This window comes from Chiloscyllium punctatum, chromosome 37 (genome assembly GCF_047496795.1).
Source record: "Chiloscyllium punctatum isolate Juve2018m chromosome 37, sChiPun1.3, whole genome shotgun sequence".
In the NCBI taxonomy this organism is placed as follows: Eukaryota; Metazoa; Chordata; class Chondrichthyes; order Orectolobiformes; family Hemiscylliidae; genus Chiloscyllium; species Chiloscyllium punctatum.
In genome coordinates, this window is record NC_092775.1 from 55880295 (window position 1) to 55896293 (window position 15999).

A 15999-nucleotide genomic window follows, 5' to 3' on the forward strand; every position below is an offset into this window, starting at 1 on the left:
GTGGACCTGAGGAGGTTGGGAGGCTGCCGAAAGATTTAGACAGTTCAGGAGAGTGCTCCAGGAAATGTCTGATGAAGTTCAACATGAGCAAATGTGAGCTCTTGCACTTTGAAAAAAACAATACAGGCATGGACTATTTTCTAAACGGTGAGAAAATTCATAAAGCCAAAGTACAAAGGGAGCTGGGAGTGCTAGTCCAGGATTCTCTAAAGGTTAACTTGCAGGTTGAGACGGTGATTAAGAAAGCAAATGTAATGTTTTCATTTATCTCAAGAGGGTTGGAATATAAAAGCAGCGATATGCTTCTGAGACTTTTTTTTAGATTACATTACAGTGTGGAAACAGGCCCTTTGGCCCAACAAATCCACACCAACCCGCCGAAGTGCAACCCACCCATACCCCTACATTTACCCCTTACCTAACATTCCGGGCAATTTAGCATGGCCAATTCACCTGACCTGCACATCTTTGGACTGTAGGAGGAAACCGGAGCACCCGGAGGAAACCCATGCAGACACGGAGAGAGAGTGCAAACTCCACACAGTCAGTCGCCTGAGGCGGGAATTGAACCCGGGTCTCTGGCGCTGTGAGGCAGCAGTGCTAACCACTGTGCCACCGTGCCGCCCACTAAAGCTCTGGTTAGGCCCCATTTAGAATACTGTGTCCAATTTTGGGCCCCACCCCTCAGGAAGGACATACTGGCACTGGAGCGTGTGCAGCGGAGATTCACACGGATGATCCCTTCAATGGTAGGCCTAACATATAATGAACAGCTGAGGACTCTGGCATTGTATTCGTTAGAGTTTAGAAGGTTGAGGGGAGATCTAATAGAAACTTACAAGATAATGCATGGCTTAGAAAGGGTGGACATTGGGAAGTTGTTTCCATTAGGCAGGGAGACTCGGACCCGTGGACCCAGTCTTAAAATTAGAGGGGGTCAAATTAGAATGGAAATTGGAGACATTTCTTTGGCCAGAGAGTGGTGGGCCTGTGGTATTCATTGCCACAGAGCGCAGTAGAGGCCGGGATATTAAATATCTTCAAGGCAGAGATTGATAAGTTCTTGATCTCGCAAGGAATTAAGGGTTACCGGGAGAGTGCGGGTAAGTGGAGTTGAAGTGCCCATCAGCCATGATTAAATGGCAGAGTGGGTTCAATGGGCCAAATGGCCTTACTTACACTCCTATGTCTTATGGTAAGCTTGTGGAAAACATAAAAACTGACTACAAAAATGTTTATAGGTATGCGAAGAGAAAACGACTGGTGAAGGCAAGTGTAATTCACTTGCAGTTAGAATCAGGTGAATTCATAATGGACAAGAAAGAGATAACAGACCAGTTGAACAAGGATGACATAAATAACCTTCAGAAAATGCTAGGGGACAGAGAGTCAAGCATGAAGGAGGAACTGAAGGAACACTTTATTAGTCAGGAAATGGTTCTGGGAAAATTGATGGGATTTGAACCTGATAAATCCCCAGGGCGTGATGCTCTGCATCTCAGAGTACTTAAGGAAGTGGCCCTAGAAATAGGAGATATAGTGGTGATCATTTTCCAGTATTCTGTAGACTCTGGAAGAGCAACAGTGAACAGGGAGGTGGCTAGTGTAACCCCACTCTTTAAAAAGGGAGGAATGAAGAAAATGGGGAATTCTAGGTTGGTGGTTGGGGAGAAGCTAGAATCAATCATTAAAAATGTAATAACTGAGCATTTGGAAAGCGGTGACAGAATCGATCCTAGTCAGCATAGATTCACTTAAAGGAAATCATGCTTGACAAATCTTCTGGAATTTTTTGAGGATGTGACCAGTAGGGCGGACAAGAGTGAATCAGTAAATGTTGTGTATCTAAATCTTCAAAAGGCTTTTGACAAACTTCCACATAAGAGATTAGTAAGGAAAATTACAGCTCATGGTATCGGAGATAATGTATTTAAATAGTTAGAGCACTGGTTGGCAGCCAGGAAGAAGGGAGTTGGAATAAATGGGTCCTTTTCAGAATGGCAGCTAGTGTCAAATGAGCTACCTCAGAGTTCAGCGCTGAGATCTCAGCTGTTCATAAATACATTAACAATTTGGACGAAGGAATTGAATGCATTATCTCCAAATTTGCAGATGACACTAAGCTGGCTGGCAGTGTGCGCAGTAAGGATGATGCTAAGAGGCTGCAGGGTGACTTGGACGGATTGGCTGAATGCGCAGATACTTGTCAAATACCCACTTTGGTCGCAAAAACAAGATTATTATCTGAATGGTGGCAATTTAGGAAAAGGTGAGATGTAATGAGACTTAGGTGTCATGGTAGAAGAGTCACTGAAGGTTTGCATGAAAGTGTAGCATGCAGTGAGGAAAGATAATGGCATACTGGCCTTCATAGCTAGAAGATTTGAATATCGGAGGAAGGATGTATTTCTGTAGTTACATAGGGTCTATATGAGGTTGTACCTTGAGTACTGTGTGCAGTTTTGGTCTCCTAGTTTGAGGAAGCACATTCTTGCTATTCAGGAAGTCCAGCAAAGATTCACCAAACTGATTCCTGGGATGAGAGGTCTGATATATGAGGAAAGACTGGATCAATTGAGCTTGTATTCGCTGGAATTTAGAAGTATGAGGGATATCTCATAGAAACATATAAAATGCTGACAGGACTGGACAGGTTAAACGCAGGAAGAATGTTCCCGATGTTGAGGGAAGTCTAGGACAAGGGGTTACAGTCTAAGAATAAGGGGTAAGCCATTCAGAACTGAGATGAGGAAGAAACTCTTCACTCAGAGTAGTGACCCTGTGGAATTCTCTCCAACAGAAAGCTGTTGGGGCCAGTTCCTTAGATATATGCAAGAGTGTGTTGAATGTGGCCCTTGTGACTAGAAGGATTAAGGAGCATGGGGAGAGGGTAGGAATGGGTTACTGAGATTGCATGATCAGCCATGATCATATCGAATGATGGTGCAGGTTCAAAGGGCTGAATGGTCTACTCCTGCACCTACTCCCTATACCTCTATGTTTCTTAAAACTACTGTATGGACTACTCTTTACTACAGATGCCCAAACTGTGACATGAGTTGGTAAATGGTTAGGAGACAGGAATGTTCCTTGACTGCAGTATTCCTCAAAGATCTGCTTTGGTGCCTCAGCTTATTTACCATTTCCATTATGGACTCAGATGAAGGACCATAGAATTGAATATTCAAGTTTGCAAATAATACTAAGGAAGGAAGTGAAGCAGTTTGTCTAACAAGAGCAGGAAGTTACAAAGGGGTTTAAATTAAGTAAGATTGTCACAGACCATAACGTGGGGAAGAGAGAAGCTTTTGATCTAACAACACAGTATTCTTTAAATAACAGGTGACTTGCAGATGGTGGAGAAATGCAAGTAAGAATGTAATGCTTCACCCATACAGAACTGTGATCTAGGTACTCATGAAGTATTATATTCACTTTTTGACATCGTATCTTGAAGATTAAAACAACATTTACTCGGGTATGTCATTGAAAGTATTAAATTTTGCACTGCCAGAAAGTACGGTGGAGGCAGGTTCAATTGAGGCTTTCATAATGGAAGTGAATTGGTATTTAAAAAGGAACAAAAGCTAGGTGAAAGAATGACACTAAGTGAATCCCTTATTTTAAGAGCTGGTATCAGACACAATAGACTGAACTTCCTTTTTTTTTTCTTTTTTTTTCTTTTTTTTTCTTCTAATATCCTTTTTTTTTTAAAAAAACCCACACTACCACTACTGCAGTAGTGCTTATTTTTCCCCAGCACCCAAGTTGTGAGTGTGCAGGTGTGAGCCACAGTGAAAGACAACATGTGTACAAATCTTTATTCAATTCCCACCACCAGGAAGACAGGAAACACCTGAGTGGCCAGTGACGAGCAGTGCCCTTCTCAGAGGGCAATGCTGCGTGATCAAGTCACCTGTTTTTTTTTTCTTTTTTCACACTGATCCAATTCTCCAGATAGGCAAAACACCCGAGTGGCCTGTGACAAGCACTGCCTTTCATATCAAAGGGCAATGCTGTGTGAAATCTCTAGTTTTTTTTTGTGTGTGTGTGCGCGTACAGGTGAAGTCACCTGTTTATTTTTTTTTACAAAGTGCACAAATCTTTATTCAATTTCCATCATAGACTGAACTTCCTTCAGCATTGCAAAACTAAGGTGATTCGATGATAATACCATGAACCTAATTTGTATTCCCTTGATCTTCGAAGGTTGAGGGCTGAATTAATCAAGAAACTTTGGTTAATTTATTTGATCGGATAAAAACAGAAGGCAAAATCTTATAGGAGTCTGTGCAGCATGGGCAATGGCAAGATGTGTAGCCGAATCGGGTAACAAGTACAATGAGGCCTATCTCGACATCAGGAGCTACTCGCACTGTCATTTATGCTTTTCATAAGTCGCAAAACACAATTCTCATTGAACAGAGTTAAACTGTGAATTAACAGTGATTATTCTTGTGACATATCGTTTTAATAGCCCATCTCACCTGATTAATATTCTGCCAAACTTACCAAACAAGCTCAATGAGGAAACTCGAGCAAACACCCAATGGAATTAGCTTGCTGCTTGCTCCGAACTAATTCCATGTTTAAAACCAGGCAGCAATATTTTAGGTCATGCTCTATTGCATAACTAACATTGTCATCTGACATGCCAGCCTATAAGAGTGTTACTAGCATATCTCCAATTCACTTACAGGTCACTTTTGCATCTTATGTGCACCAGAAACAACCATTGTAATGCAGCAGCAAGGAAACTGTGTTCTTGGGGTCTGCTCATTGACTCTACCATGCTGCATCTCAAGAATTGTTCTTCAGAACTGATAGCAGCTAAGAAAAGGTCATAGAGATGTACAGCATAGAAACAGACCCTTCGGTCCAACTCATCCATGCTGACCAAATATCCTAAATAAATATTGACCCATTTGGCCCATGTCTCTCTAAACCCTTCCTATTCAAACATCCATCCAGATGCCTTTTAAATGTTGTAATTTACCATCCTCCACTACTTCTTCTGGCAGCTCATTCCTTACACGCACTACCCTCTACATGAAAAAGTTGCCTCTTAGGTCTCTTTTAAATCTTTCCCCTCTCACCATAAATCTATGCCATCTAATTTTGGACTCCCCCAGCCTAGGGAAAAGACTTTGGCTATTCACCCTGTCCGTGCCCCTCATGATTTTATAAACCTCTATAAGGTCACACCTCAGCCTCTGACACTCCAGGACAATCAGCTCCTTCCTATTCAGCCTCTCCCTATATCTCTAACCCAGACAACATCCTTATAAATCTTTGCTGAACCCTTTCATGTTTCACAACATCCTTCTTATAGCAGGGAGACCAGAATTGCATGCAGGATTCTACAAGTAGCCTGACCAATGTTCTCTACAGCCATAACACAACCTCCCAACTCATAGAAATGAACAATAAAGGGATGCATACACTCAATGCACTGACCAATAAAGGGAAGCATACCAAACACCTTTTTCACTATTCTTTCTGCCTGTGACTCCACTTCCAAAGGAATTATGAACCTGTACTCCAAAGTCTGTTTGTTAAGCAACACTCCCGAGGACCCTACCATTAAGTGTATAAGTCCTGCTAAGATTTGCTTTCCCAAAATGCAGGACCTAACTTTTGTCTAAATTAAACTGCAGCTGTCACTCCTCGCCCCATTGGCCCGTCTGATCAAGATCCCAGTGTACTCTGTGGTAACTTTCTTCGCAGTCCACTACACCTACAATTTTGGTGTCATCTGCCAACTTACTAACCATTCCTCGTATTTTCACATCCAAATCATTTACGTAAATTATGAAAAGCAGTAGACCCAGCACCAATCGTTGTGACTCTCTGCTGGACACAGGATAAAAAGTAATCCTCCTTCACCTACCCTCTGTCTTCTACCTTTGAGCCAGTTGGTATGAATGCTGAAGACAGGGATGGGGTCACAGGGAGAGGAGTGAGCGGATAGGCAAAGATGGACCCAGACAGAGAAAACAACAGTTCGGCAGACAAAGGCATGTCAGAGGAAGAAAAACTGATAATTGGGACCATAAGCAAGTGCAAATGGGCTGGCCATACTGAAATCAGCTCATAGGGTTTGGTAATGGGCAGAGTACATAGAAGAAGGTGTTCAGGTTCTAACATTATTGAACTTGATATTGAACCCTAAAGCCTGCAGGGTCTCCAAGTGAAAAATAAAATGTCTTTCTTCCAGCTTGCACTGAACCTTGTTGGAGGACTATGACAGGCCTGAGATAGAAATGTTGGCCAAGGAACACGGAATGTGTGGAAAGCTGCACTGAGTAACTCACCTTCTGACTCCACAAAGCCTACACTTATTTATGCCCCATATTGTTTCACAAGCAATTTGACAAAAAGGTTTGAATTTCAAATTGTTTGGAAGTTTCTGCTACATGGGATGACTAAAGTAGTGATGCAGATATTTGAATGAAAGAAGCCACTTTGATAACCCAACATAATTCATCATGATAATCTCAAAGTGGCAGAAAATAAATTACAAGTCTGCTGCTTCATTACAGGGTTAGTCATAATATTCAATGGATAATTTGTAACCCTTGTCCAGATGCAGAGTTTCAGATCCGTATCACCAGTGATCATGCTTCTGTGGACAACTGGGAGCTGAATACGCCAAACATGGAAACTATTTGTCAGCAGTTTAGGAAAGAACTTCAGAAGAAATTCCAGGTAATATTGAACACAACAATTAATTTTATTCTAGCTTTAATTTGTTAATTTTTGTTCAATCTATATAAACTTAGCAACTTATTACGACAATAATAAATATAAACAAATCATTACAAATTATTGACCGTTCAAAGTGAAACAGTGGTTATTTAGAAGATTAGCGAGTTTTGAGATTTGTAGCTCAGGTTGAGGTTCTGGATATAGGTTTGTTGGCTGAGCTGGAAGGTTCGTTTTCAGAAGTTTCATCACCATACTAGGTAACATCTTCAGTGCTCCTGATGAAGCACTGGTGGTGTAGCCCGCTTTCTATTTATATGTTTGGGTTTCCTTGGATTTGTGATGTCATTGCTTGTGGTGACATAATTTCCTATGGTGATGTCATTTCCTGTTCTTTTGTGTTGTTCCAAAACAAAAAGACATGACCCATTCTCAGTAGTATCCTTACATGTAAGGACACCACTTCGACTGGGACAATACATCCATCCTGGGACAAGCGAAACAGAGACACGCACAAGATTTCCTGGACGCATGATGTTCCGACCGGAACCCTTTCAGCAAACACATTGACTTGGATCCCATTTACCATTCCCTGAGAAAAAGAACAGGAAGTGACATCACCAACCCAAGGAAACCCAAACATATAAATAGAAAGCGGACTACACCACCATTCGGAGGCTCACTGAAGATGTCATCTAGTATGGTGACAAAATGTCTCAAAATGAACCTATCAGTTCAACGAGCAAACCTACATCCATTTAGAAGACTGTTAGTGATTACAGTGTTCTATCAGAAGATTCATTTGGGTGACATGGTGAAAAATTTCATGTTTTCCCCAAAGAATGCAAAACAATATTGTATTATTCAGCTAAAACTGATAAGCAGAATTTTAATAATATTTATGACAGCCTAGATAAAAAATAATTATTAATATAGCAAAACTTGACATTCACCTTCTCTGAAAATTATTATAAAAATATGAAATAAAAATTTGATTTTCAAATCTTCTGATAAAAATGAATCATCAGCTTGATTAATTCATTCCTGTGGTGGTTACTATCAACAGTGGGTTGTCTTAGGTCTTTGGAGTTTTTGCCAGAAGGTTTTTAGTCAAGCAAGGGCCAGGATTTTACATTTTGAAGTTATGTGTCTGATGATATCACACCTGCCATGGCCTATAGCAAGTTTTCTGAGGAGATCATCCATTCTTCATCTTAATACTTGGTTTTATATAAGTGGGACTTGTATTTACTGAAACAGCATATCAGTAGAATTTAGTTCAGTTATAGTTAGTAGTGTTACGACACGGTGGTGAGCCCCTCTTTTCATTAAACTAAACACCCAGAAAAGCTCACTTCACTTAGTAATCTGTTAAAATATGAGTGACAGAGAACTCCCAAATTCCACTATTTAAAGAAAATAATATCAATTTGTTCTTTAACTTGAAAAGTGAACATTAAACGCCAAGTATTCACAACTCCAAGCCCCCCTTTCTCCTAACTGCTTATTCCTGATGAAGAGCTTATGCTTGAAACACAACTCTCATGCTCCTCGAATGCTGCTTGACCGACTGTGCTTTTCGACACTTTCTGACTGTGCTTATTACCTGCCTCCAACTGTATAACATTATACTGTTCGAATAAAACACATTAAAATTACATCACCTTAATTTCAAAACCGTACAGCAGCTATCGTCATCATGTCTTCTTCCAGCGAAAGATCTTCCTGGGTCACCTTCTTTGTTTTTACTATGAAGATGTTTCCTATGAAAAGGTACCTTTGACAGAGAGCATTGCAATCTTTTGGGTCTCTCTCTCGATGGTAGTTACTCTATCTGACTTTCAAACTGCCTGTCTTTTTTATACCCCCAACATTGGATTGTTTCATTGGTTCGATGTTCTCAAAACAATAAATTCAAACACGATTGGGTTTTAGTATCCTGGGGCATAATTTAAACTGGTTGCTTAAATTCAAATTGTTGGTAAAACAGCAAACAATTCGGGTATCTATTTCAGAGCCAAACATTACATGTTTTCATTGTCTCTGTTGCAAGGGAGTCAAAGTTTATCAGGTCTAATGAGAATGTGGAACTGAGATCACAATCACTTAAGCCTTTTTGTTTGATCTTCATGGGATGAGGGCATTGCTGGCTGAACCAGCATTTTTTTGCTCAACCTTAATTGTCCAGAAGGCATTGCTGTGGGTCTGGAGTCAAATGTAGGCCAGGCCAGGTAAGGTTTCTTACCTAAAGGATATCAGTAAACCAGATGGAGTTTTCCAATAATCAACAGTAGACTTATGGTCATCATTTGACACTTAATTTCACGGTTTTTAAATTGAATTCAAATTCCACCATCTGCCACGCGGATTTGAACTCTGACCCCTAGAACATAACTTGGATCTCCAGACTAACAGTCCAGCAATAATACTACTTGGTCATCACCTCCCCATTTTATAAATGTTGATTGGAAGTGAGGGTAAACCTTTGTGCTGCTAAGACATGTTTGACTGAGAATGATTAGCACAAGTTTTCAGTGTACGTGTAATGTAAGCTTTTGAAATATCCATGAAATAACATCATGATAAGATATTTCCTGATGGTTTATTTTGTGGTTTTTTTTTCAAAAACTGAGGACTAAAATTAGAATGTTTCAATGGGTGACTGTAATTTTGAAAAGCAAGATGTATTGTAAACAATTGATTGAACAAGTAGTAATTGAAATTTGAATTATAGATGATTTGGAGCCAAGGCAGAATGTTCAGATGAAGCTTTTGTTCGAAAGAAGAAGTTGATTGATACGTAGACTAGTGACCAGTTATCAATCGCAGAGACCTTTCTGTCTGCCAACAGTTTTGTAATTGGTTCTCAAGTAACTGAACAGCTTGAATTTAGGAATGAGTTAACAGAGGGAAAGAAGTATTATATCCTCCCCCAGCTCTATGTTCTCTGCAATCAAAACTCACTGTTACCTTGAAGAAAATCAGTTTTTTTTTCTCTTTTTTACAATGTCTATTCAGTGATTTTTTTTTATTTGATACATTCTTTTGGGAGAGTTAGCCACCTTGTATGTCTTACAAACCAATGGAACCATCTGGAGAAAGACAACTGAAGCAACATGCTGGCCAGCCGAAGAGTCATAAAGATCATCTTAATAACACAACCTGGAAACAAAGATTACTGAACTATCATTTCTAGGTTTTTTCCTCTATATGTAACCTAGTTTACCCTGTCTGTTTGTCTGTCTGCCTGTCTGTGTAAAGGGAAGTTCATGAGAGGATTGGTGTTTTAATTAGTCAAATTAGATTAGATTAGATTACTTTACAGTGTGGAAACAGGCCCTTCGGCCCAACAAGTCCACACCGACCTGCCGAAGCGCAACCCACCTCTACCCCTATATGTACCCCTTACCTAACATTACGGGCAATTTAGCATGGCCAATTCACCTGACCTGCACATCTTAGGACTGTGGGAGGAAACCGGAGCACCCGGAGGAAACCCACTATATGTTAACAATTTAAAACTATTTACCTCTAGCTAGAGTCTAACCATTTCTAATAAATAGTGATTCTTGTACAGAACCCTGGTGAATGCTTTCTATCAGTCCTGGCCTGGACATCACAAGTGGGAAAGTTCATGTATGTTTTGTGACAATTTCAGAGTAGCTAGACTCAAATACTGGCATGCTATCATGGTGAATTGTAACAATACATAAATTAAACTGAGCAAGCATTCTTCTAAGCACTGGGATGTCAATCTAGAAATGGCTACAATTGTCGCCTCTGCTGATTTCTACCATTGGCCACAATGTGATGTATAGTGATAGCACCAGTGGTGCTACACAGCTTACTTACATGGTCTGTGTCTCATGTTACTGTCCTCTGTGCTATTTTATCATCTGTTTATAGATTAACATCGTTCTTACAACATTTGAATAATTCATTGGTTATTAATGGATGGTACTGCATAATGTTAAATTATATAATCATGAAGGGCCAGAGTGGCTTCCATCGTGGTCTATTCTTTAAAAAAATCCTGTCCATCTCTCTGTCATTCTTGCCAAGGGATTATTGAAGTTGTTTGATTGCTTTTGCCACTTTGAATGATATTGAAAGGACCAGGTTTTACAGACACTAATTAAAAATAAGGAGTCTTCCATTTAAAACAGAGATTAGGAAAATTATTTCTCTCAGAGAGTAGTGACTCTTTGGAATTCCCTTCCCCAGAAAATGGCAAAGGCAGAATATTGAATATTTTTAAGGCAGGTGTGAATACACACTTGGCTAACGAGGGAGTCAAAAGTTGTGGACAACAGTCAAGAAAGACGTTAAACCTGATCTTATTGAATGAAGGAGCAGACTGGCGGGGCCAAATGCTTATAACTGCTCTTAAATCATATCTTTGTGTTAGTTACATCCATATTATCACTGAGTTTTGAAATTATTCACAATGTACTTATTTACTCTGCAGAAACACTCTCAAAGGATTGACACTTTTACCAAATTTTCTCTGAAATCTGCTCAAAAAAGGATGTCATCAACAAGCCTTCAGATCCACAGCTACAGGTTTGCATTACTGTATTTAATGTCATCAAAATGGAACAACTCTATGCTCAGAAGCTAATTCAGAGCTTTCTGCAATTCTAGAAACATTGGAATTTTTTTGTAATGTCCAACATCCAAACTCTTACACCTTAACATGCTCCTTATTTTTCTACTTGATTGATGATTGCCGGCGAGTTCTTGAATGAAACAAAGAACTGTGAATGCTTAATATCTGAAACAAAACAAAAATTGCTGGTGAAGTTCTGCAGGTCTGGAAGCATCAGTCCACGCTCCCCGACAAACTCCCATCCTGGCACCCTCCCCTGCCACTGCAGGAATTGCAAAGCCTGCGCCCACACCTCCTCCCTCACCACCATCCAAGGCTCCAAAAGAGCTACATTCATTGGCATTTATATAACTATGAGCATCCTGGTGGTTACCTTTAACCAGAGAATTAACTTGACTAGCCATATAATTAGAGTTGCTACAAGAGCAGATCAGAGGCTAGGAATACTGTAGCAACTAATTCACCCTCTGACTACCCAAAACCTGACGACCATCTACAAGGCTCAATTGAGAAGGGTGAAAGAATACTCCTGATAGGCACCATGTCCACAAACGTCCACTCCCTCCACCAGCAATGTGTACTACCTACAGGAAGCCATCAAAATATGACCACCAATATCTAAAAGGACAGGAGCAACAAGTCTTGGGAATATCCCCATCTGCAAGTTCCCTTCAAGCTACTCAGCATCCTCACATAGAAATATACAGTCATTCCTTCCTTTGGGTCAAAATCCTGGAATCTGTTCTCTGATGGCATTCTGGGTCTACCTACAGCATATGAACTGTAGCAGTTCAAGAAGGCAGCTCAGCGCCACCTTCCCAAGAGCTACTAGAGACAAGTAATAAATGCCGACCTGTTCAGTAACACCAATGTCCCACAAGTGAATAAAGACAAAATCTCCCCCGAAACATACATTATGTCTTTCTTTCAGGCAACCACCAGTCTGCAGGATCTTAGTTTCCTGACCTCACGGCTTCACTGCCTCCTTCCGCTAGCAATTCCTGAATGGTCTGACCTGGCTTTGGATTTCCTATCTCACCATTGCAATCTGGTTTCCTCAACTGGTTTCTCCCGCTCTGAGTCTTCGTTCAGTTTCTTTGGATTTTAAGGATATACGCATGTTGAGCAAAAACTTGACAATTGAAATAATGTGATGAAATATGAGGCTTTGCACTTTGACAGGAAGAAATGAGGAGCTGAATTGTATTTAAATGGAGAAAGACTGCAGAAAGATACAAACTATAGAGATTTGGGAGTCCTCATCATGAATCGAAAAATCCAGCATCACATGTTCAGCATGTCATTGGGAAGGCCAATGGCATATTGACCTTTACTTTAAATGGAATGGAGTATAAAAGTCAGGAGATTTTGCTGAAACTTTTTAAGTCACTAATCAAACCGCAGCTGAAGTACTGTAATCAACTTTGAGCCCTTTAACTAAGTAAAGACGTATTGGTATTGGAAGCAGTCCAGAGCATGTTTGCTCACCTGATACTAGGTATGAGGGACTGTCTATAAGGAGAGGTTGAGTAGATTCGACCTATCCTCACCAGAATATAGAAGAATAAGAGATGACCTTACTGAAATATACAAAATCAGAAATTGCAGGAAAATCAAAGCAGGTCAGACAGCATCTGTGGATAGAAAGCAGAGTTAACAGTTTGAGTCCAGTGACCCTTCTTTAGATCTGTTCTTTGGTTACTTGATTTTCTGAAATATGTCAGATTGTTCCACGACTTGACGAGGCAGATGTGGAGAACCTGTTCCCCTCATTGGACAGTCGGGGACCAGAGGAAATCACCTTAGAATAAGGAGTTGCCCAGTTATGACAGAGATGAGAAGGAAATTCTCCTGTGTGAGGGTAGTGAATCTGTGGAAATGTTTGCCACAGAGGGATGTAGAGACTGAGTCCTTTAGTATATTGAAAGCTGGGATAGACAGATTTTGAGTCAGGAAGGGAATCAAGAGTTGTGGGGAAAAAAGCTAGAAGTGGAGTTGAAGATTATCAGATGACATATGTTTTACTCCTGTGTCTTTTAGTCTTATGGATTTTATCAATATCAGTCAGGTGCAGTTATCAACTGTAACTTACTCAAATGCTCATCCCAGAGCATTACGCATCACATCAACTATGCCAGACTCTGGTGTCATAAAATTTAAAAATCTAATAGGTGTTTTTAGGATCACACTCAGGACTATTATTCAGGCATAGAAAAGGTAAGCTAGTCTTTCAGCATTAGTCTAAAGGCAATAGTTCTCAAATATCCTGCTTTTACACATGACAGTTTATGGAGGAAAGTTCTTATCTGATTAATTTGCACCATATTAGATTAGATTAGATTACTTACAGTGTGGAAACAGGCCCTTCGGCCCAACAAGTCCACACCGCCCCGCCGAAGTGTAACCCACCCATACCCCTACATCTACATCTACCCCTTACCTAACACTAGGGGCAATTTAGCATGGCCAATTCACCTGACCTGCACATCTTTGGACTGTGGGAGGAAACCGGAGCACCCGGAGGAAACCCATGCAGACACGGGGAGAACGTGCAAACTCCACACAGTCAGTCGCCTGAGGCGGGAATTGAACCCGGGTCTCTGGCGCTGTGAGGCAGTTGACTAGAAATTTTGGTTTACAACAGGTATTGCCTATTTTTTATCTTTGCTGATTATGTCCTAACTAGCTAAACAATCTGAAACTAATTAGACTGCCTCAGTTGACAAGCAGCTTTCCAAAAGCAAAGATTGTACCACTATAAAATGTTATGTTTCAGTGGATTTTCTCATTTCACCACTGAAAATCAGCAACGATTGTATGTCTGTGAACAAAGTATCTCAAAAGTGGAATAGATTTAAATGAAAAATGATACACAGCCAGAGAAAAATGAATTCGCTGTGCATTAATTTCACATTGGGAGATAAGTTTTTTTTAATAAGAGTGTTGTGAGTTGTTTTATTTTGAATGTTACTGATTGTTCGTGTATTGTCTTAGTAGTTGTAGTGGAATTTGTCATTAGCTGCCAAAATGTGAGAAGAGTTTTCAGAGCAGTTTGTTAGGTGTGAATTTGTCTGCAGACTTCTTAATGAGATGGAAATTATTAACAAAATAACTTGTTCAGCTTTTTATTTGCAGAGCAGCAAACAGGAAGAGAAAATTCTAAAGGACATTTAACTGTAAGAATGTTACGTTACCATAATATGAAGGTGTGCCACACTGACAGCCCATTCCATTTATTATACATGTTTACACAGGTTGCATCCATTGTGCATTTTGATTTAAAACACATCAGGAAGAAAGACCAGTTGTTATGATATTTTCAAGATTCTCAATACAGACATTTGTGCTGTTTTTGTAGGTTACAGAGACTGAACAAATTTCAAACAATTTTCACCCAAGAACTGGAGCGGTTTGAAAAAGATTCTCAGTCACTAAAGATGATGGAAAAAGAGCTGACAGTATGTATAGTTATACAGTAGTCTTAAACAGCTAATTGTGTCATGAGTACACACCATACCGAATTATAGTCGAACTAATTGTCTCTCTTTGTTGTCATTTTGTAATTTTTTAAACTATTTATAATAGTTTGCTAGAAATGGTGATGACATATATATTGGCACTCCGTTTTTAAGCATCAGAGGATAGAATGGGATTGTCATTTTTAACCCACAAAATATAATGAGCAATGTTTCATCTCCATTGATATTTTGGAACTATTTCAAATGTCTTTGAACAAATCTACCATAGTTACTGCATGTTAATTATCACATAAATTACAGCAATTTGGTTTATGATGAATAAAATACAGCCAAATAGTTGCCTCGCTGATTCAAGAAAAGTTTTACTAACCTCACCTTTTGATAAGTATCACTTTCACCCTCTAGCCAGCTTGAGAAACTGTTTAACGCAACTATCTGTAAAATATAGCTCATGTCTGTCCATCCTGTCAAATAATTTCATTACATTAAGTGCCCACCAGTCCTTAATATACAATAGAATGCAATCTGGTCCAAACAGCCTTTCCTAATCAGTTAATTCATTTGGCCATGGTATCACTTTGGAGAATAGACCATGATTTGAAGGAGCCAGTGTTGCACTGGAGTGGGCAAGGTTAAAAAATCACGTAATGGTTGTGATCAGGTGACAACCAGCTAATGAAGAAGCAGTGCTTCGGAATCTCGTGCTTCCAAATAAACCTGTTGAACTATAATCTGGTGTTGTAAGAATAGGCCAGTATGTGTATCCAGAAATGCAAATCGTACTCTAAATGAGATTTTAACACACTATGTAAGAGTGTTTACTAGTTTTTAACCCTTGGTGCCTAGTCTAGTCTAGTACTTTGAAATGAAGTCTAACATTCCAAAAGCTTTTAAATTTTTTTAAATTGCTTATACTGACTGTGCATTGATTTTTCATGATTTCTATACATAAATTTATACATATTTCTATTCATAAACCAGTCCTCCATAATTCTTAGTTTGTTGCCATCGACAACTTGGATGACTCATGCGTCCCTACACTGAATTCCATATGCTGTTTTATTTGCCATTTTATTCAAACTATAATATCATCTGTCTTGTTTAGCCACTTGGCATCTGAAGTTATTACCACAAGACAGTTACTGGGCAATTAAAATTGGGGATGCTCAAGAAATCATGATTAATGGAGTTCTAATATCTTGGAGG

At 39.6% G+C, this 15999-nt stretch overlaps 1 protein-coding gene across 1 annotated transcript in view; it reads left to right on the forward strand.

The window, feature by feature from the left end:
• LOC140463231 (synaptonemal complex protein 2-like) overlaps positions 1–15999 on the forward strand; it is a 377524-nt gene that overhangs the window by 311840 nt on the left and 49685 nt on the right. The window contains exons 17-19 of the mRNA XM_072557016.1: positions 6587–6708; positions 11174–11268; positions 14673–14772. Coding sequence (XP_072413117.1) covers positions 6587–6708; positions 11174–11268; positions 14673–14772 — 317 coding nt within the window. The remainder of the gene's footprint in view (positions 1–6586; positions 6709–11173; positions 11269–14672; positions 14773–15999) is intronic.